We start from the raw sequence: 23,489 nt of genomic DNA, 5'->3' as shown, positions 1-23,489 counted from the left end.
TTAGATTTAGTATTGTGCAGTGAGAAAGGGTTAATTAATAACCTTGCAGTAAGGAAGCCTTCGGGGAAGAATGATCATTATACAATAGAATTTTATATTGAGTTTGAAAGTAATTTAGTTAATTGCGAAACTAGCATCTTAAATGTAAACAAAGCAAACTATGTCGGTATGAGGGGCGATTTAGCTCAGGTAGATTGGGGAGTCAAGCAATGACTAGCATCTAAGGAATGAATACATAATTTGCAACATACATACATTCCTTTAAGGCACAAAAACCGCACATAAAATGTGGACCAACCATAGTTAAAAAGAGGAGTTAAAGATCAAAGGCAGAGGCTCATAATGTTGTCAAAAAATAGTATGCCTGAGGATTGGGAGGATTTTAGAATTCAGCAAAGGAGGACTAAAAATTTGATCAGGGAAAAAGAGAATGTGTAAACTAGCAAGGGACATAAAAGCAGATTGTAAACATTTCCATGGCTATGTAAATAGGAAGAGATTAGTTGAAAGTAAACATAGGGCCATTAGAGGCAGAGACAGGTGAAATTACAATGGGGAATAGGAAACGTCCGAGACATTAAACAAATACTTTGTATCTAACATCACGGTAGAAGACACGAAACATGTCAGAAATAATCTCTCGCTCTCACTCTCCCTCTGACGCTGAGACACGCGCTCTCTCCTGTTTAGTGATCTGATTGGCTCGGACCTCTTCCTGGGCCAGTTTGCAGCTTGACTTGAGCAGTGTGGAGCTGGTTCAATGTGTTTAGTGCTGGACTGGCACCATGCCCATTGCAAACAATAACTCTTAATGAGAGCAGTTAATTGGCACATTTCTGACTATATTGGGCTCAGTGCCACCTCACTCACTCATAGTGCAGGTATATGTATTAGCACCTGAGGGGTGATCAGGAGAAACATTTTTAGACAGCGAGTTGTAGTGTTCTGGAATACACTGCCTGAAAGGAGATGCAAAGAGCAGGTCAGTGGGACTAATTGTATAGTCTATCAAAGAGCCAGCACAGGCACAGTGGGCTGAATGGCCTCCTTGTGTGTTGTAAGGTTTGATGAGAACAGCAACGCTGAGCCTGATCAGGTAGAATCAGTCAATAACAATGGAGATTCTGTAAAATATGAACAAATGCTGTTCAGTTGCTTCTGCCCATCAACGAAGCTGGGAGGGGTGGTGTCTGACGGGGGTGGGGGATGGGGGGTGTTCCGGCATCTGACAGGGGGGCAGGGGTGTTCGGTGGGGTAAGGGCGGTCACAATGATGGTCCTATGCTTGGTTCCTGGTCTGGGCTGAGGACACGAGAAGGATATTGTTACAATTAATTATTGTACACTCAGGTTTGTGAGTGCAACACTGGTTCTGGCTGGAACAGGATTGGCTTCAGCTGTGATGCCTCCAACTGTCAAATAGCCTTTCGGTACTCAATGCTGAGACACTTGTGTAAGGTGGGTAACGTCCTGGAACAGGACTGCGGCCTGTGAAAAACCATTCGAGTAAAGAAACCCCATAGTCTGGCGTGGAGAAAGGAAACTCACAAAACAAGAAACCCCTCTCTAAACTACCGTATCAAACACGGGGTTAGCTGCTGCCTGATTGGAGGTGCTGGCTGCTGATTGCAGCAACGAGCCTCAGCTGACCGTGCTGGTGGCAGTTGGAGGTTGCAGAGGTGAAGAGAGGAGTGACACTGAGCAGTGGGAGAGCTTGAACAACAATCACCTTTACAGTGAAGAAAGAGACTTTTGTTGGAAACCAGGCTTTGTTTGGAGGTGGATGATGAACACCAGACGTTTGGTTTGCTTTGGACTGTTGGGGGAGGAACAAGTGGCCAGAATAACAAGGGGTGGGGCTGCCAATTTTTATGGGATCTGTGCTGCTGCAGCAAGCACACAGGGAAGCTCCCTCCCCACCCCAATTGCCCAGCCTGGGTCAGCTGAAGCTGCCCGGCTAAAGAGATGGAAGGGGATAGGTAGTGCCGGGATAGCTTCAGCTATCACCAGATGAAGATGCCTTCCCCCGACCGGAAGACCAAGAGTGCTGGCAAAGACTGTTTTTTTAAGTGTGCTGTGTACACCACCTCCTGAGAGCAAGTCATTCCCTTACAGCCTGTCTTTCCCTCTCCTCTGTAGCTTCAGCCTCTCCCCTAACCTGTTTGTTTTTTTAAATTCAGTATCTCTTGTGAATCTTTCACTTTGTCTGATTTGCAAGCCTACAATTCAGGGTGGGTTTAGTTCTTAAACCCCTGGCAAGTCCTTCATCACTGGTGGCTGGGCCCTCTACTGCCTATGCAGTTGCAGCCTCTCTGGCTGCCCATGTGGTCCCGCCACCCTTCAAATTAAAAACATCCAGCCATGGGGTGAAGAGTTATCCTCTTCCCAACATGTCCATTGAGGCTTGCGTAAAGGCAATGGCTGAGGTTGTCGGCCCCTCGGCCATTGTTTCAGCCTCTGAGCTGTACGGGAAGGCTGTGTTCTTCTGAAGACCGAGCGGGCAGTGTCCCTGGCCCTGAGTAAGGGGCTCACTGTGGGGGGGACCTTCTTGCCGGTGGACCCTCTGGAGGCCACTGTGCAGTGGATCATGTTATCAAACGTCCCACCCTTCATTCCCAGTGAGCTCCTCCCCCCCCTTTTCCCCCCCCCCCCCCCCACAATCTGCACCATCTGGGGGAGGTAAGGTCAGGGATCACCCCAGTCCCGCTCAGTCTTCGGGAGAACAGCCTCCGGCATGTGTACTCCTTCCACCACCAGCTCTTTATGCAGCTGGCGCGTGAGGAAGTCTTGGACAGCCACTTCAATGTGGAGTTCCAGGGGATGGCCTACTGCATCTTCTGGACCTCGGACAGGGCGCTGTGCCATGCCTGCAAGGGGGTGGGGCACGTTAGTAAGAACTGCCCCAACCTCCCAGCTGCCAACTCCACCTCCATGACCCAGGATGGTGCCACTGCACCTCCTCCCATTCCCCCACACCTCCATCAGACAGTTTTCGGAGGCGGTTCCGGAGGCTGTGGTCTTCACAGCCTCCGTTGGGGAGGTGGAGACCTGTCTGGGTGGAAGGAAGACTCTGCGCAAAACAGAACACCTGAAGGCGTGCCCCTGGACATGGAACAAAGTCCTGAGCCTGAGCTCAGCCCACAGCTGATCCAGGGGAGCCCACGCCCCGTGGCTGAGCTCGGGCCCAAGGGGGCGCGGAGGGAGAAGCAGAGGCCTCTGCTGAGATGGAGGTCTCTGAGCTTCTGCACCGCTCCTGAAATGAGGAGGAGACGTCCCTCCTCTGAGGAGGACAGTGAGTTGCAGGGTCCATCTCCTGGCACAGGTCCTCTGGCTCCCCCGCCACCAGCATCATGAGGGCCTCGAGCCCTGAGCAGGGACCCCCTGCCCCTCGGAATGGAAGTGGGGGAGGAGATGCCCCTGTAATCTCGGCAACCCCTGAGGTGGGGGGCCCACCCATGGTGGAGGAGCATGTGGACCCACCAGGTGAAAATATTCCATCTGCCACAGGGTCGGGTGTCCCGGGTGGGGGCAAGTCTGCTGAGGATCAACCCTCCCAGCAGCCTGATGCTGCTGTCTGGGATGTGCCTGACCCAGAAGGCAATTTGTGTAATTCTCCATCTGCTTGGTCTGTGGGCGCTGGCGGGGCGGGAGATGGCCTCCTCTCTCTGCCTCCGGTCCCGGCTCCGGCTGGATTTCTGGAGTTGGGAACGACCATCTCCCCTGTGTTGCTCGTTGAGCTGGGGACGGAGGTGGAGGGGAGTCATGAATCGCTGGCGCCCATGGGCTCCAGTTCCATTCAAGAACCCAGAGAGGACTCATCCGCCATTGATCCTGGGGGTGGGATTGTGACAGAGGCGGGACCAGCTGGCGCAGCCAGGATACCTGCCCCACAGTGTGTGGTAGATGTGTCAGCCACTGGCAGTGATGACCTGGAGGAGGATGGGGTCTCGGTGTGGGGAACAGAGGATGATCTTGAATCCATTGCCAGTGAGGCGGTGAACTCCCTCAAGCCTCCCACCAACTCTCCTCTCATCCCCTCAGCGGAACTCTGGGACTTCCTCACAGCATGCAGGTTGCCGCAGTAAAGTTCAGCTGGCCCTTGGTCAATCGTCTAATCTGGTGCTAATTATCCAGTCCTTCCGTGCTGCCCTCGAGAAGGCGGGAAGGGCGCGGGTGTGAAACTAGTTGAGGCACCAGTTTAAAACGTTCCTCAATGGGTTGCTGGGGGGGTGGAAGGTGAGGTGCGTTTCCGCTCCTTCCTCACAGTGAGGTGTTGCTGACTGGTTTCTGAGTACTTTTGACATGAAGATAACCATAGCCAGCCTCAACATCAACTGCAGCAGGGCGACTCTCCGCAAATTTCACAATCTCTCAGTCCTCAGAGAAGGGAGCTATGCGGTGAGCTTTCTGCATGAAACCCACACCATTCCGGGAAACGAAGCCACCTGGCACCCGGAGTGGCAGGGTGGGGTCTACATTAGTCACCTCGCCCTATTTCTAGTGGGGTGGCTATCTTCTTGGCCCTGACTTTTCAGCTGGAGATCTTGAAGGAGCTTGTGCCGGGCCACTTGCTCCACCTCGCCTTTCTCCTGGGTAGCATCCACTCCACTTTGTGAATGTGTACGTGCCCACACTTGGCGTGTTGCAAGTGTGCTTCTTTGAAGGGTCCGCTCTCTTCAGCTCTATTGACAGTGGCGTGTGCATCATCCTCGGGGGATTTTAACTGTACCATTGAGGTGAGGGATTGCTCCGGTCCCCAACGTGGCCAAGGGTCGGTGGAGAAGATGTGGGAACTGATCAGCCCCCTCAACTTGGTGGCCATCTTGCGGAATCTCCATCCCGTCTCCAGCGCCTTTGCGTGGAGGTCTGGAGGAGGAGGGTCCGGAATCGACCACCTCTCCATTTCACAGGCATTGGTCTTCTATGTCTCGGTGGCCTCCATGTGGCTGGTGCTATGTTGGGACCACCACCTGGTGCGGGCGGAGTTCACTCCGTTTCACATGCGAGCGGGGTCTGCGTACTGGCACTTTAACAACTGGCTCCTGGAGGACGAGCGACTCTGGGCCAACTGGAGAAGGAGGCAGGGTGGTTTCCCCTCTTTGAGGCTATGGTGAGATGTGGGTAAGACTCACATCCGTGTCTTCCGTCAGAAGTACCCGAAGGGGTCGACCAAGGGGCGGGAAGCCGAGACTGGGAGGTGCTCGACTTGGAGTCCTGCCTCGGTCATGCTGTCACGGACCCGGTCCTGTGGCGGGCGTACAAAGAGAAGAAGGGCACGCTGAGGGACCAGCAGCTCATAGGGTCCCGAGGCGCATACGTGAGGCCACGGATCCAGATCCTGGAAGATTTGGACCGCGCATCGCCCTTCTTCTACTCGCTGGAAAAATGGCGCGTGATCCATAAGCAGTTCGTCGAGCTGCTGGCCGACTACGGATCCTCCATCACGGATCCGGAGGAATTGGCCTTTTGGTCCGTACCTACTATGGCATAATGTTCTCTCCGGATCCGTCCAGCAAGGACGCGTGCAGAGTTTTGTGGGAGGACCTGCCGAAGGTCAGCCCGGAGGGCCTGTTGGCAGAGCTGACCAGCGCCTCCACCAGCCCTCGAGGGCTAAATCCCCAGGCCGTGGAATTTCTCGGGGCGTTCTGGGACATCCTGCGGGGCGATTTACACGTGGGTCCTGGGGGAAAGCCTGGCGACCGGGAGGATGCCCCTCTCGTGATACAGGGCGGTCATCGTCCTGTTGCCGAAGAGGGACGATCTCCACCTGCTTAAAAACTGGCTTCCGGTCTCCCTTCTCAGCACAGATTATAAGATCTTTTCCCGGGCTATGTCCACCCACCTGGACTCAGTGCTGGCCCACATGATCCACCCCAACGAGTGCTAACAATCCTGGGCCGGTCCATCCAGGACAACGTCCACCTCGTCCGGCGCCTTTCCCAGAGGACTGGTCTGTCAATCACCTTTCTCTCCCTCGGTCAGGAAAAGGCATTCGACAGGGTGGGTCACAAATATCTTTTCGGGACTCTGCTCGTGTTCAGATGTGGCCCGAGTCTGACTTTTGTACGCCACCACAGAGTGTCTGGTTAATGTTAACGGGTCCTTGACGGCACCCTTTTTATTTGGGAGAGGAGTGCGTCAGGGATGCCCCTTGTCCAGTCAATTATGTACCATCTGCGTGGAGCCGTTCCTGTGCCTGCTTCGCAGGAGGTTGGCCGGTTTGGCTCTGCACTGGCCGGGCATGTGGGTCGTCCTCTCTGCTTATACCGATGATGTGCTCTTCATGGTCACAGATCCCGTTGACTTGCGGAGGCTGCGCGAGTGCCAGCAGACCTTTTTCTGCTGCATTCTCTGCGAGGATCAATTGGGAGAAATGTTCCAGACTCCTGGTGGGTCAGTGGTGGGTGGACTCCCTGCCGGAAGAGTTAAAACCTTTTGCATGGAGCACCACGCACCTGCTCCTATCTGGGAGTCCACCTTAGCCCCGCTGAGGAAGCCTGGCTGGCAAACTGGGAGGAGTTGGAATCGAAAGTCACTACTCAGCTGGGGTGTTGGACAGGACTGCTCAGAGTGCTTTCCTACAGGGGCTGAGCGCTGGTCATAAACCAACTGGTGGCCTCGATGCTGTGGGACTGGTTGGTCACTTTGGCCCCGCCTCCTGATTCGTCACCAAGATCCAGAAGAAGCTCGTCGATTTTCTTCTGGGGCAAGAGGAAACACTGGGTCTCTGCCGCAATCCTGAGTCTCCCGATCGAGGAGGGCGGCCAGTCGCTGGTGTGCGTCCGCACCCAGGCTGCGACTCTGCGCCGTCGGACCCTGCAGAGATATCTGTACGTCGAGTGTCCTCCCAGATGATGTGCGCTGGCGATGTATTTTTCTTTCCACCAAGAGCGCTACCTTCAAGATGACACGCAGCTCATGGCGGAGAACGTTAGCTGCGCCTCTCTGAGGGAGTTGCGTGTCGTTTACTGGGATCGATTCAGAGTCTGGAACGTAGTTGCCTCCAGTCAGGGCACTCTCCCTCTGACTGAGGAGAGCACCTTGCCTGTCCAGGCAGCCAGCACCGGGGACGGACTGACAGACAGGGGAGTAGCCGAAGCCCCCGGGACGCCCCTCACTGTGGGTGACGAGGGGGCTTGGGAGAGTGGAGTGCTGCCAGCCGAGCTGACTCCCCACTCGGCTAGAACTGCTCATCGGACCCAGGCACCGAAACCCTCCTCGGGCGCCTGTCCAGCAAACCTGAGCCGCCTCTCGGAAATGCCCTCCGTGCCATTCCACATGGTGTGGAGGGGTTTCCTGTACGGGCTGCTCCTGCACACTCTCCACTTCCTCACCCTTGCCTGTGCCTGGACAAACCAGGGCGGTCCCCGGTGAAGATCTCTCTCTACGTGGGAGTCCTCCCCATTTACATCGGGGACCTGGGTGGAGGGTGCTGCACAGGACAGGACCGTGCAATCAGCTTTTAAGTTGGTTCACTGACTCCCAGGCCGCCTGTAATTTCTGCGGCCTGGATGAGTCCGTGTTCCATGTTTATATGGAGCGTGCGAGGTTGCAGCCCCTCTTTGAGTGTTTAAAGGGGCTATTCCTCAAGATTTGGCTACATTTCAGCCCCACGCTCCTGATCTTTGGTCACCCAGCAGGTGGGCTGGTACAAGGATCTCCTCGTCGGTTAGCTCCAGGCCTGGCCAAGGTGCCAATTCACAGGTCCAGGCTGTGGGCCATCGGGGGTCCGTCTGCCCTGATTGTCTGCCGCTCTTCCGAGGTTATGTTCGCACCCGAGTGTCCCTGGAGAAGGAGTATGTGGATCCCTCGATGCACTTGAGGCCTTCCACGGCCGCTGGGCACTGCAGGGGCTGGGGTGCATCACCGATGCCGAGAATGGCATTTTAATTTGAGTTTTGTTTTATTTAATTTATTAAAAACAGGTGAAGTTATTTATTTAAAATGTATATAAGGGGGTGCCTAGGGAATAAAGGCCCCCTCAAGCAAAATAGAAGGGGCCTGGGGCATGAAGGTCATCTTATAAGGAAAAAAAAGGGTTAGATTTTTTTAAAAAGGGTTCGATATAGAGTGAATTTCCCTATACACTGTCCCAACAAACACTCCCAGGTCATAAAAAGAAACATGGGTTAGGAACTCATCCCGTGGGTTGAGTGCGAGCACCGAGCGGGAGCTGTTCCCGCGGGTTGAGCTTGTAACATTGTGGAAAAATTCAATAAAGATAAAGATGTAATTTACAAAAAGAAAAACTGGTTAGAGACAGAGTAAAGCTGCCGCTACACTCCCAGGCCAGGTAGAGCATAGTTAGATACAGATTAAATGCCAGAAGGCATTTGATAAGGTGCCACGTCAACGGTTACTAATCAAAATAAGAGCTCATGGTGTAGGAGGTAACATATTAGCATGGATTGGTTAGCTAACAGGAAAGAGAGTAGGCATAAATGGGTCATGTTCAAGTTGGCAGGTTGTAACTAGTGGAGTGTTACAGGGATCAGTGCTGGGGCCTCAACTATTTACAATCTATATCAATGACTCAGATGAAGGGACAGAATGTATGTTTGCTAAATTTCCTAATGACAATGAAAGGTAGGAGAGTAAGTTGTGAAGAGGACATAAGGAGTCTATAAGGGATACAGATAGGTTAAGTGAGTGGGCAAAGATTTGGCAAATGGAGTATAATGTGGGAAAGTGTGAACATGTCCATTTTGGTAAGAGGAATAGAAAAGCAATGGAGAGAGATCTGGGTGTTCTCGTACACGAAACACAAAAAGTTAGTATGCAGGTACAGCAAGTGATTAAGAAGGCAAATGCAATGTTGTCGTTTATTGCAAGGGGAATGGAATATAAAAGTAAAGATGTTTTGCTACAGTTGTACAGGGCATTGGTAAGACCACATCTAGAGTATTGTGTACAGTTTTGCTCTCCTTACTTAAGAAAGGATATAATTGCTTTAGAAGCAGTTCAGAGAAGGTTCACTCGAGTGACTCCTGGGACGAGAGAGTTATGAGGAAAGGTTGGACTGGTTGGGTCTGTATTCATTGGAGTTTAGAAAGATGAGAGGTGATCTTATTGAAACATATAAGATCCTGAGGGGATTTGACAGGGTGGATGTTTTCCCTTGTGGGAGAGGCTAAAACTAGGGGGGCACAGTTTAAAAATAGGGGGTCTCCCCTTTAAGACAGAGATGAGAAATTCTCTCTGAGGGTTCTGAGTCTGTGGAACTCTCTTGCCCAGACAATGGTGGAGGCAGGGTCATTGAATATTTTTAAGGGAGCGGTAGACAGATTCGTGACAAATAAGGAGTCATAGGGTATTGGGGGTAGACAGGAAAGTGGAGTTGAGCCCACAAACAGATCAGCTAAGATCTTCTAGAATGGCAGAGCAGACTCAAGGGGCCGAATAGCCTACTCCTAGTTCGTATGTTTGTATGTAAAGCTCTCTCTACGCTGTCCCATCAAACACTTCCAGGGCAGATACAGCACAGACTAGACACAGAGTTACTGCTTTTCTATTCCAATTGCACCCTGTTTGTACTTAGATTAATTCACGGGATTGGCTGGTAGTGAGATCTCTGGAATTCACTGTGAAATACAAATGTAACCATACATATTGCTTATGTGTTTATTCAACGCAGACCTCTCTCATATCCAGTATTGTTTGGTGATGCTGTTTTTATACTGGGTGTGGTCTGACTGGTAACTGGATGAATTGAGGGTCGGGTGGTGCCCACACACTGGGGTGGGGGAGGTGCGGTCATTAGAGGGCAGCTTTGCAAATGTTTTCAGCCTTCCATTCGGGGTATCTGCTCCTTCTCTGGTGCTTAGAGATGACCAGTTGTGTTTGACTTCACTTCACGCTCTCTGGTTTCAGTTAGTGCTGACTGGCTGTGTTCAGCTGCTTGTGTTAATGACTCACTGTCCTTTTGCAGGGGAGCAGGTGGCAGTGTATCGTGGCCAGGATGGACAAGCCTATGTCGTTGATGCCTATTGCCCGCACCTGGGTGCTAACCTGGCTGTGGGGGGTCGAGTGATGGGGAACTGTATCGAATGCCCATTCCATGGCTGGCAGTTCCGTGGTGAGGATGGCAAATGCATAAAGATTCCATATGCAGAGAAAGGTATGAGCAGTGTGATACTGACTGGGGTGGTGTTGTTGGATTGGGGGAGAGTGGTGGCAAGGATGAGCTGGTGAACAGCACGTATCGGCATTTAAAAAATTTGTTCCTGGGTTGTGAGCATCACTGACTAGGCCAGCATTTATTGACCATTCCTAACTGGCCTTGACAAGGTGGTGGTGAGCTGCCTTCTTGAACGCTGCAGTTTAGTAGTGTTAGGAAGGGAGTTCCAGGAATTTGACCCAGTGACAGTGAAAGAACTGCGATATAGTTCCAAGTCAGGATGCTGTGTGACTTGGAGGGGAACTTGCAGATGGTGGTGTACCCATGCATTTGCTGCCCTTGTCCTTCTAGGTGGTAGAGGTCGCAGGTTTGGAAGGTGCTGTCCAAGGAGCCTTGGTGAGTTGCTGCAATGCATCTTGTAGATGGTACACACTGCTGCCACTGTGTGTTGGTGGTGGAGGGAGTGAATGTTTGTGGATGGGGCACTAATCAAGCAGGCTGCTTTGTCCTGGACGGTGACGAGCTTCTGGAGTGTTGGAGCTGCACCCAATCCAGGCAAGTGGAGAGTATTCCATCACATTCCTGACTTGTAGATGGTGAACAGGATGGTGCAGTTCAGTTTCTGGTCATTGGTAACCCCCAGGATGTTGATAGTGGGGGATTCAGTGATGGTAATGCCATTGAATGTCAAGGGGAGATGGTTAGATTCTCTCTTGCTGGAGATGGTCATTATCTGGCACCTTTGTAGCACTACTGTTACTTGCCACTGATACAGAGTAAAGGTCTCTCTACGCTGTTCCATCAAACACTCCCAGGGCAGATACAGCACAGACGAGATACAGAGTTACTGCTTTGTTGTTCCAATTGCACCCCCTGTTCGTACTTAGATATTAATTCACGGGATTGGTTAGTAGTGAGATCTCTGGATTTCACTGTAAAATACAAATGTAACCATACATATTGCTTATGTGTTTATTCAATGCAGACCTCTCTCATGTCCAGTATTGTTTGATGATGCTGTTTTTATACAGGGTGTGTTCTGACTGGGAACTGAATGTTATCCAGGACTTGCTGCATGCGTTTGGGTGGCTCTGTCTAACTCTGTGGAACATTTATTAGAGAAAGTCCAAGGAATGGGGCAGTGGCATGGAAGTGGGTGGAAGTGACATCTGGGAACGTGGAACAGAGTTAAGGGAGAAAAGCAACTACCGGGAATGGAAATGGAATGTGATGCTGGGGACTATACATTAGAGAGCTGGGGAAGGGATAGTGTTTGAGGGAAGGTCTGTATATAATGGAGCTCAGGATGGGACAGTGGGAGTGGGGGTGGGGTGTGGTGCAGGTATATTTAACCACAGTAATGGAAGTGGCCTGAGCTGCTTGTCCCATCTCTTCCTCTCCAGTGCCGGACTTTGCTAAGATTAAAACCTGGCCTTCGTGTGAGGTGAATTGTGCAGTATTTGTGTGGTTTCACTGTGACGGCATCGATCCGAGCTGGAGCCTTCCGGAACAGGAGGAGATCCAGTCCAGAGTGTGGGTGTACCGTGGGAGGACGGAGCATTACATCAATTGTCACATCCAGGTAGGACCAGCAGCAGCAGATAGGATGAAGTGTTTGAATATCCAGGTACTGTTGTAACTGGGTCAGGGGGTGGGGGGAGAGGAGAAAAAGACTGGTTTGTTTTAACGTGCAAGAATTTGGCAGTAATATCACAGGCTGCAGAGACCTGACGATCAGCAGCACAGACACGGACAAAGGCCATTGTTTCTGAAAAGTTCCTTTGCTTCTGGTTTCTAACAACGCTGGATTTGATTACAATCTAGCTGGGAGAGTTTTGGGGAGCAGCAAAAAGCAGTTTGACCTAACAAGCCCAACCCTTTTTGATTACCTTGTCATTTTGCTACAAGAACACATCCAACTGTCTCTTGGCTACTTTTATAGTTGTCTGTTTCAGCTTCCTAGAGCTGTAGCAGTTTACAGCACAGAAGGTGCCTGCTGTTTCTAGAACAGTTCAAATCTACTGCCCTGCTCTCTTCCCACAGTCCTGTGCGCAAATCTTCATCCACTTTTCCCTTAAAGATGCCGAAGTGTTTGCCTCAAACACTCCCTGTGGCAAAGCATTCCATGATCCAACAACCCACTGCGTAAGGCACTTTTTCTCCATTCCTCATCACTCTTGGTGCCTGAGAGGATGAGTAAGGAGGTGGGCTCTGACATAACTGCTAATGTGAGGTGCAGTATGTTTTAAGGGCTGAGGCTGAGTGGCCTGGAGTTCCTAGGAATAGCTGCTGCTGCCTGATGTGTGTGTCTCTCGATAGATTACGACTGTCTCCATTGATTGGTGGCTGTTGTTGCTGCATTTCTGTAACAGGAGATCCCAGAGAATGCTGCTGACATCGCTCACTTGTCCCACCTCCACACTCCGAGCATGCTGAGTGGGGCTGATCTCCGATACACCAGGGCCAGGACCTGGGGCTTTGCACAGCACGATTGGAAGGTAAGGGGAATGGGGAAGGGGATTCTGGTTCTCGGGATCAGGTTTATTTGGACAGATGAAGTGTCCAATGGGATTCCTGGCTAACGTTCCTTGGGCTGTGGGTGGGGAATTGGGGCTCTGACTGGGGTTTGTCTGTGAGGGAGAGAAGCAGGAGAGGGCTATTCAAGTCCCATGCTTGTTTTCTGAGGGAATGGAAAGTGTGTCTGCTTTCCTCGCCATACTTCCACTTGTTGGAGCCTTGTGTGAAATCAGATTCTGACCTGAACCTACTGAGCAAACATCAGTGATGCAGTGTTGTCACTTCACCTTCTGTGTTCACACATTCAAGAGCTACAGCTCAGGAGGAACAGGTTAGAAGAGGAGACACGGGCACAAATGGAGTCCTGTTTGTAAGAATATCAATATCTTTTTACATTACTTTTATTTGTCAAGCACAGTAAAGGCATGTCCTATTCATAACTTTAAACATGGCCATATTCAGCATAGAATCTTCTGGAACTGAATTTTCCTTTTCTTTTAAATGAACCACAATGGATGTTAAAAGGCTACATATGATGGCTGCCGAGGGTCAGGTGACTTGCAATTTCAGCACCGACTGGGAAGTATCTCAAGCATCTGGAAAGTTCCTAATTGAATGACCATGGGTGGAGTGCCTCCCTTGACTGGACATACTGAGATTAAACCATTTGTGGAATTTACACCTCCTATTGTTTGTGGCCTGACCCAAAACTCAATATCTATGGACTCCTGGATTCACTGTCTCCGAGCTCGAAACTGAACAAAGAGAGCCGTAAGAAAACGGTTCAATCATAAATAGAGGTGAATGGGCACCATCCATCCCCTACTGTGTAGCAATGGCTTCGAACTTCAAACCATTCGGGGTGGACAATAGAATTATTGATCAGGGGGGTCCCCTGACCGAAACTACTCATGGATAACGGACCTTATTACCCAAAGTACCAGGGAGAAACCAGTCAGTCTTTAAACAACAGCTGCAGAGACAGCAGCAAAGGCAAAACACCTATGCCTTAAAACTGGAGAGTACAACATCTTAAGGTATCCAAGCCTGTTCCTTTTCAAGTCTACCAGTACAGAACATTGATCTCCTACTAACGAGATTGCAAGCAATTAACTTGTGACCGGCTGAAAATCCCTTTTCGAGAGAATCCTGTAAGGACTTCGATATTCGACTCTGGCTGTCGAATCCACCGAACTACACTTCAGGCGTGAAAACACCTTCTTCACCAGGCCCGCAATGCACGCCTTTTCCCCAAGACAAGCCAAATCACATGACTTACAAACTAGTCCTTTGTTTGTAATTGGTAAAAGTGCACGATCCTCTTTAATGGCTTTCTTTTTCAAGTGTGCGTGTGTGTGTAAGGGAGAGTGGGAGTGAGTGACGTAGTGTTAGACTTTAGGAATGAATGTGTGAATAAAAATAATCCTCTTTATTTAAACCCACGAAAAGCGTGCTGCTGGTTATTCAAATTGACCACACACTCAGGTTAAGAAACACACATATCTTCCTTAATTCTGTCTGTAACATATTTCTAACAAAGACAACAGTAATTTTGCTTTTATTATAGTAATGTAGGCAGAATTGGTTTAAATTATGTTCTTAAAGCCTATCTTTTCAACACAGCTGTGAGGGCAGGGAGACTGCTGCAATATCAAAGACAATGTGCTGTTAAAAAGAACATGCATCAAAGGCATTTACAACTAAACTATGGCGTGGAAAAGATGGGAGGTAACAAACAGTATGCAGTGTCTGGCAATCAATTCAAACAATTGGGTGGTCATAAAACATCAGATTGCGTCACATCCAGCAGGAAGCAGACCGTGAACAAACTGGTGTAAAGAAGCAATGGGGTTTTAAGATAATTAGAAAAGACCCAGGGGCATGAATAGGCTTGGAGGAACTATCTTTGCGATTCCTTATTAAATCTATGCACTTAAGTGTCAGATGTTAGGATAATGTGCAGTACGCTGCATGGGTGTTCAGGGTTAATGTTTTATCAATAAATGAAGGGGATTATCAGACATATACTGTCTGTAGCTTGATGAATCGGTTTAAAGGATAAAGGACTTGGCCAACAATGTTAAATGTTTTTAAATCACTGGTTAGGCCTTCGTTGGAGTATTGAGTTCAGTTCTGTTAGGAAGGATGTCACAGCTTTGGAAAGAGTGTAGAGGAGATTCACTAGAATGGTACCAGGGTGAAGGACTTCAGTTATGTGGAGAGACTAGAAAAGCTTGTTCATAAGAAATGAAGATTAAGGGGAGATTTGTTAGAGATGTTCAAGATTATGAATGATTTTGATAGAATAGATAGGGAGCAACTGCTCCCACTAGCAGAAGGTTTGGAACCAGAGGACACAGATGTATAATAATTGGCAAAAAATTTAAGGGAGGAAATGCATTTCTTTTTTATATACACAGCGAGTTCTGATGATCTGGAATGCACTGCCTGAAAGGCTGCTGCAAACAAATTGACTAACTTTCAGAAGGGAATTGGGTAAATTAATTGAAGGGGAAAAAATGCCAGAACTAATTAGATAGCTCCTTCAAAGAACCAGCACAGACACAACGGGCCGAATGGGTTGGGGGCAATTACCCAATTACTGGAGGTATAGTCTGAGTCTGATATTCGACTCTGGCTATCGAATCCACCTAACTACACTTCAGGCGTGAAAACACCTTCTTCACCAGGCCCTCAATGCATGCCTTTCCCCAAGATGAGCCAAATCACGTGACTTACAAACTAGACTTTTGTTTGTAATTGGTAAAAGTGCACGATCCTCTTTAATGGCTTTCTTTTGTGTGTGTGTGTGTGTGTGTTGTGTGTGGTGTGTCATAGTGTTAGACTTTAGGAATGACTGTGTGAATAAAAATAATGCAAGCAAAGATGTGGAGTCCACATTGAGATTGATCTAGATCAATGTGGGAGGGTTTATCTCGGGAGGCAGGTGATTGGCTTTACTGAAGCTGCTTCTGTTTATCTTTAGGTGGAGTGGAACCCAGAACCAGAGCCCAACAAGCACTGCTCACGCATGCAGGTGAACCACGCCCTTCATATCCTTGGCTGGCACTGCTCTGTCCTGGACGTACGTGTTGTTGCCAGGCAGGTAGGTATTAACATCAGACACTGCAAATCCACAAAGACAGTATGCATCTCTCTGAATACATGTGAGCAAGGCTTCTACTGATTAATACACAGACTCTCTCATTGTTTACATACTGTTACAGAGAGCAATAGGTGAATACCCATGACCACTTCTTGGGAAGCTAGCTGATAATTCTCAGCCATGGCTCAGCTGGTAGCCACTCTTGCCTCTGAGTTAGAAGGTTGTGGTTTCAAATCTCATTCTCGGATTTGAGCACAAAATCCAGGCTGACACTCCAGTGCAGTGCTGAGGGAGTGCTGCACTGTCAGAGGTGCCTTCTTTTGAATGAAACATGAACCTGAGGCGTGTCTGCACTCTCGGGTGGATGTAAAAGATCACAGAGCACTTTTCGAAGAGCAGGGGCATCCTCCTTGGTGTCCTGGCCAATATTTATCCCTCAACCGGCATCTAAAAATAGATTACCATGTTGTTAACTTTTTGCTGTTTGTGGGTACTTGCAAAAAAAAAAAAATAGGCATGTCCCATGTTGCAACAGTGACTACACTTCAGAAGTACTTCTTTGGCTGAAGAACACTATGGGATTTCATAAGATCATGAAAGGTGCTATATAAATGCAATTTTATTATTTAAATATTTCTCATACACTCATGTGCAGACTTGCTCCTATTGCATACAGATCTGTGGTGTGCTCTTTCTCTCTTTTATGTTGATTGAGGGAGGGAAGCTTGTTGGGCCTGGAAGAAATATTCCTGTTCCTCTCGTCCTATGGGCAATGTTCTCAATGTAATAACCTCATGGGAAACCCAGTCAAAATGGGTTAAAGAACAAAGAACAGTACAGCACAGGAACAGTCTATTCGGCCCTCCAAGCCTGCGCCGATCTTGATGCCTGCCTAAACTAAAACCTTCTGCACTTCCGGGGCCCATATCCCTCTATTCCCTTCCTATTCATGTATTTGTCAAGATGCCTCTTAAACGTCGCTATCGTATTTGCTTCCACCACCTCCCCTGGCAGCAAGTTCCAGGTACTCGCCACCCTCTGTGTAAAAAAAAAACTTGCCTCGCACATCCCCTCTGAACTTTACCCCTCGCACCTTAAACCTATGTCCCCTAGTAACTGACTCTTCCACCCTGGGAAAAAGCTTCTGACTATCCACTCTGTCCATGCCGCCTATAACTTTGTAACCTCTATCATGTCGCCCCTCCACCTCCGTCGTTCCAGTGAAAACAGTCCGAGTTTTTCCAACCTCTCCTCGTAGCTAATGCCCTCCAGACCAGGCAACATCCTGGTAAACCTCCTCTGTACCCTCTCCAAAGACTCCACATCCTTCTGGTAGTGTGGCGACCAGAATTGCACGCAATATTCTAAGTGTGGCCTAACTAAAGTTCTGTACAGTTGCAACATGACTTGCCAATTTTTATACTCTATGCCCCGACCGTTGAAGGCAAGCATGCCGTATGCGGCACAGTGGCGCAGTGGTTAGCACCGCAGCCTCATAGCTCCAGCGACCCGGGTTCAATTCTGGGTACTGCCTGTGTGGAGTTTGCAAGTTCTCCCTGTGTCTGCGTGGGTTTCCTCCGGGTGCTCTGGTTTCCTCCCACATGCCAAAGACTTGCAGGTTGGTAGGTAAATTGGCCATTATAAAAATTGCCCCTAGTATAGGTAGGTGGTAGGGAAATAAAGGCACAGGTGGGGATGTGGTAGGAATATGGAATTAGTGTAGGATTAGTATAAATGGGTGGTTGCTGGTCGGCACAGACTCGGTGGGCCGAAGGGCCTGTTTCAGTGCTGTATCTCTAAATAAAATAACTTTTAAAAAAGAATTATCCACCTGCGTTGCCACTTACAGTGACCTGTGGACCTGTACGCCCAGATCTCTCTGCCTGTCAATACTCCTAAGGGTTCTGCCATTTACTGTATACTTCCCACCTGTATGAGATCTTCCAAAATGCATTACCTCACATTTGTCCGGATTAAACTCCTTCTGCCATTTCTCCACCCAAGTCTCCAACCGATCTATATCCTGCTGTATCCTCTGACAATCCTCATCATTATCCGCAACTCCACCAACCTTTGTGTCGTCTGCAAACTTACTAATCAGACCAGCTACATTTTCCTCCAAATCATTTATATTTACTACAAACAGCAAAGGTCCCAGCACTGATCCCTGCGGAACACCATTAGTCACATCCCTCCATTCAGAAAAACACCCATCCACTGCTACCCTCTGTCTTCTATGACCGAGCCAGTTCTGTATCCATCCTGCCAGCTCCCCTCTGATCCCGTGTGACTTCACTTTTTGTACCAGTCTGCCTTGCGGAACCTTGTCAAAAGCTTTACTAAAGTCCATATAGATAAAAAAAATAAATAAAAACATATAAAAACAACAAAATACTTGTAAAACATAAATGGAGGCACGCACCTTCCTTAGAAGCTTTTAATGACCGACCCACACCATCCTGCCTCCATTTAAACTTTTTGAGTTCTCACTCGCACCCAGTCCACCTGTTCTTGCTTATGTCGCTATTAATAAAGGCCAAGAATTCTGTTTTTTTTTTAACTTGATCTCTAACCCTCACGCCCACGCACTGTCTCCTTCTGCCCCACCCCCATCAGTCTCTTGCCAGCCCCACCCCTGGCTCCTCTTCCCACCCCCAGTTCCCCACCCTGCTCATGCTGTGTCTTTATCTTGTTGAAGGTGGGCCCTGGTATCGTCTACATGCTCTTCAATCACTCATTCCTGGGTCGTGGGGTCATCCTGCATTGTGTGACGCCTGTGGAGCCTCTGCTGCAGCGAGTTACCCATTCCATCTATTACCAGGCCAACATTCCTGCCATCATCCCCAAGTTCATCATGAAGGCAGAGTGTATACAGGTGAGTGTTGCCACAGCAACCATCACTGTGTACTTGCGTGGTGTGTATCTGGAGTGGATGGGAGAGAGATCAGAGCTCTTACAAGAGAGGTTTTTTTTCACCTAAGGACAATTGTTAAAGCATTGAGTCAGGAGGTCATGGGCTCAAGTCCCAGTCCTGAGACTTGAGCATATAATCCAGGCTGATACTCCAGTGCAGTACTGAGTGAGTTCTCCCAGTGAGTGACAGTGCCCCCTCCCAGTGCTGCCCAGCCAGTGATGGTGCCCTTTGCCAGTGTTGCTGAGCCAGTGATGGTGCCTTCACCCAGCACTACCCAGTGAGTGGCAGTGCCTTCCCCCAGTTTAATACTGGTTTGATTGTTCTGTGGTTATTATCTGTCGTTGAGGATGTGCTGATAACAGGTCTCCAGCTATCTGGGCCAGGCCCCTGTAGCTGCTTCAGAGGATGATGATGGAATATCTTTGCGGGAAAAGCCATTGACTACAAGGGACAGTTGGGTGGATTTCAAATGACAGCCAATAATGATTGGGGGAGGTGAAGGGGGATTGGGGGAGGTGATTGGTGTTCCAGAGAACCCAGTTCTCTGGGAAAAGAACCACCTGCTGACATCTAACGGAAATCTGGCCTTGCGCAACATAAAATTGTGACCCCTGGTCCTCTCTATTTAACTGGAACAAGCTCTCAAATAGAACATAATCTATTTTCTTCATCGTCTTTTAAACCTCAATCAGATCACCTCAAAGTCTCCACTTCTCTAAAGTGTAGCAATAGCTAAGGTACTTTATAATGGAAATTAGTCTAGTGGCCATCATCTACACCTTTTCCAGAGCCTCCGTATCACTCACCATGTGAGGAGACCAAAACTGGACACAGTATTCCAAGTGAGGTCTGACCAAAATCTTGTACAAGGACAAAGTAGTATGCCTTGTCTTATAATCAGTTGTCCCATGAATGCACCCCAACACCCTATTTGTTCCAACTATGGATTTTCATGGATTTTCTCATCTACCTTTAGAGATGATCCACTAGAATCTCTTTCTTTCTCCACCTCCTTTGATGCATTTCCCTGAAGGGTGTATAAGTGTCAAGCATTCATCCTGCCCACTCGGATAGAGAGGGCCACCCATATTAGGGACACCCAACATGGCTTCATACAAAGGCCACATCTAATTGTATTTTTGAAGAAGGTACGAAAATGGTGGATGAGGAAAACCAGCAAACATTGTCTACTTAGTCTTACAAAAAGCTTTTGATAAGGTTCCTGTACAACATAGGAGCAGGAGTAGGCCATTCAGCCCATCGAGCCTGCCTCGCCATTCAATATGGTCATCGCCGATCATCCACTTCAATGTCTTTTTCCCACATTATCCTCATATCCCTTTATGTCATTGGTATTTAGAAATCTGTCCTAAGTGGCTTCCTCCTTCCTTTGAAATTGTGCCCCTGGTTCTAGACTCTGCAACCAGGGAAAACATCTTGGCTGCATCTACCCTGTCTATCCCTTTTAAGTATTTTTGTAGGTTTCAACGAGATCACCTCTCATTCTTCGAAATTCGAGAGAATACAGGCCCAGTTTCCCCAATCTCTCTTCATAGGACAGTCCCCCCATCCCGGGAACAAGTCTGATGAATCTTCGTTGCACTCTCTCAATGGCAACAATATCTTCCCTAAGGTAAGGGGACCAAAACTGTACACAGCACTCCAGGTGCAGTCTAACCAAGGTTTTATACAATTGAAGCAAGACTTCACTACCCCTGTAGTCAAATCCTCTTGCAATAAAGGCTAACATACCATTAGCCTTCTTAATTGCTTGCTGCACCCAGCATGTTAGCTTTCAGTGACTCATTGACGAGGACACCCAGGTCCCTTTGTACATCTACACTTTCTAATCTCTTACCATTTAAGAAATACTCTGCACATCTATTCCTCCTACCAAAGTGGATAACCTCGCATTTTTCCACATTATATTCTATCTGCCACGTCTTGCCCACTCACTAAGTCTGTCCAAATCCCCTTGAAGCCGCTTTGCATCTTCCTCACAACACACATTCCCACCTAGTTTTGTGTCATCCGCGAATTTGGAAATATTACATTTGGTCCGCACATCCAAATCATTGATGTATATTGTTAACAGCTGGGACCCAAGTACTGATCCCTGTGGTACCCCACTAGTCACAGCCTGCAAAAGCGACAATGACCTGTTTATTCATACTCTCTGCTTAACCAATCCTTAATCCGTGCCAGTATATTACCTCCTATCCCACATGCTTTAATTTTGCTAACCAACCTCCTGTGGGGGACTTTATCAAAAGCCTTCTGAAAATCCAAGTATACCATGTCCACCAACTCCCCTTTATCAATTCAGTTAGTAACATCCTCAAAAAACTCCAACAGGTTCGTCAAACATGACTTTCCATTTATAAATCCATGTTGACTGTGCCCAATCAGATCATTATTAACCAAGTGTCCGTTTATCACATCTTTTAGAATAGATTCTAGCATTTTCCCAACGACTGATGTAAGGCCAACTGGTCTGTAATTCTCTGTTTTCTCTCTCCCTCCCTTCTTAAATAATGGGGTGACATTTGCTACCTTCTAATCTGCAAGAGGCTTCTCTACAAAATCAAAGCCACTGGTATTAGTTGTGATTAATTGTGCTGGATTGGGAGCTGGCTGAAAGAACGTAAGTAAAATGTGGTTGTAGGTGGATTTGGATCTGTGTTTACACAGATAACACTGTTTTTCCAAATTAAACATCAATAATGACCCTAATCTCCCAACACAATATCAGCCGAAGCAGACAAGCATTGTTTACAGTCCTAACATTCACACAGATCTTAGCATCATCTGCAAATTTACAGATCATTCCTCCAATATCCGCGTCTAGACCATTAATAAAAACAGTAAAAAGCAACTCTCCCAATATCCATCCCTGCAGGATGCCACTGGTGAAGATCTCCAAACAGATCCAAATCCATCTATAACTACATTTTACCTACGTTCTTCCAGCCAGTTCCCAATCCAGCTCAGTTCTAAAATTGAGGTGTTGCTGGTCAGAGAGCACGGGGTGATGGTAAATGGGACTTGGCACGGGTTAGGATACGGACAGCAGCGTTTTGGATGAGCTGAATGTTATGGAGGGTGGAAGCTGGGAGGCTGGTCAGGAGAGTGTTCAAATGGTCAAATCTGTAGGTAACAAACTGGTCAGTTTGGTTGTGTGATGTTGCCAGCACAGGATGACTTGCCTTGTTTTCCTAATTGCTACTACACAGTGCAGTAACTCTGCCAAGCAGCGCGAGGTGCAGATGAAGTTGATGTGTGAACGACACATCCTTTCTCTTCCAGTTTGAGCGGGACGTGATGATCTGGAACAACAAGAAGTACATCTCGAAGCCCCTACTGGTGAAGGAGGACTGTGCTGTTGCACGGCACCGCCGCTGGTACACTCAGTTCTACAGCCAAAACAGCCCCCGCGTCACGATGCAGCAGGATGGGCTGGACTGGTGACCAAGGCTCAGGCCCCACTAACGCTGAGCTCTACAGTCAGTCTGTGACGGGCAAGTCACTGAAGGAGGGGGCCATTCGGGAGTTGACAGCTGCAGCCTTCTAGAGGCATGAAGAATGTGACCCGAACACCCTTTTTAACCTTATTTGTGAAAGTGGTTGAGGCAATCTCAGAACTGTATACCACTCTACAGACTTAGCTTCTCATTGGTTCTCAGAGAGAAATGGTTTTGTGTGCATTTTTTTACAAGAGATTTTATATAATTATGACTTTTATGTTTTGCTGATCAGTAATGTGTATTAACGGGAGCCACTGGTACTCAGCACAGGGTGAACTCGTCCTGCTGCAGGGGGTTGGTAGGAGTGTGCAGGGGCAGAGGAGGGGAGGCAGTTGGCATTTGCTGTCCCTTCATGCAGTGCCACTTGGGGACATGCTGGTGGGTGAAGGTGGCAGCTGAGAGTGCAGGTAACGCTGACTGCAGACACCCGCACCTTCCACCAAGCAGTGACAGGCAGGTAGAAGCGGGCAGTGGTTTTCCTGAATAACTGAGTGGGTGAGGGAGGGATTGGCTCTGTCACTGCGCCATGGAGACACTGGTTTTAGCAAGGTGTAATAGTGCTGGTTGCCGCTGTACAATCAGAGAGCTGCGAGGCTGCCAGAGCAGCTCCCAGTCTGTGCCAACAGAAAGTGCTCCAGGACATTGATGAGCCACAGACTTGAGCCAGTGGCCATTTTAGAATAGTTAATTTCGAAGGCCTGATACACACCTATCCAGAATTGCAGCCACTGGTTACTGACAGTCACAGTGTGCGGGGTTGGTGGTGGATTGGGGCAGTCACAGTCACAGTGTCGGGGGGGTGGTGGGTTTCACAGTCACAGTGTCGGGGGGGTGGCGGGTTTCACAGTCAGTGTGCTGGGGTGGGATGGTCACAGTCACAGTGTCAGGGAGTTTAGTCACAGTGTGTGGGGATGGGGTTCACATAGTGTGCAGGGGGAGTGGGGGTTTACAGTCAGTGTGCAGGGAAGGATTTGGGGGTAGGTGGTCAGTTTTAACCCTGCAGGAATGCTCGTCCTGAATGCTGAGTGCCTTTTTTGAAGTATGAAGGTGTGGGACTCTGTCGGAGGTGCTCTGGCCTGCCTCCTAGTGGGTTTTGTATCCATGTTTAAGGTGATGGGATCGCTCTGCTTGTTGGACAAGCTGTGCTGAGTCACCCAGAGCATGTATATTGTGAGCATCTTTCTCACCAACACTGAGGGACATGCCCAAAATATATTTGTAACTATACATTATTTTTTTTTGTTTTGAATATAGAATTGAAATAAAGTGTAATTTAAAATTATGCAACTTATTCAAAATTAGGAGGCACCAC

General features: G+C 48.6%; 1 protein-coding gene across 2 annotated transcripts in view; it reads left to right on the top strand.

Moving 5' to 3' along the window:
- Positions 1-22,964, top strand: part of zgc:92275 (cholesterol 7-desaturase nvd) — a 74,005-nt gene extending 51,041 nt beyond the window's left edge. The window contains exons 2-7 of one of the 2 annotated variants that reach the window (XM_068011959.1): positions 9,928-10,116; positions 11,520-11,698; positions 12,489-12,614; positions 15,620-15,739; positions 18,438-18,614; positions 21,960-22,964. In XM_068011959.1, the coding sequence (XP_067868060.1) occupies positions 9,928-10,116; positions 11,520-11,698; positions 12,489-12,614; positions 15,620-15,739; positions 18,438-18,614; positions 21,960-22,121 (953 nt within the window). In that variant the 3' untranslated portion in view covers positions 22,122-22,964. The remainder of the gene's footprint in view (positions 1-9,927; positions 10,117-11,519; positions 11,699-12,488; positions 12,615-15,619; positions 15,740-18,437; positions 18,615-21,959) is intronic. The other variant, XM_068011960.1, reaches the window with a different exon arrangement.
- The last annotated feature ends 525 nt before the right edge of the window (positions 22,965-23,489 follow it).

The sequence above is a fragment of the Heterodontus francisci genome, chromosome 32 (genome assembly GCF_036365525.1).
Source record: "Heterodontus francisci isolate sHetFra1 chromosome 32, sHetFra1.hap1, whole genome shotgun sequence".
NCBI lineage: Eukaryota > Metazoa > Chordata > Chondrichthyes > Heterodontiformes > Heterodontidae > Heterodontus > Heterodontus francisci.
This window is presented reverse-complemented; position numbering and strand designations above follow the sequence as displayed.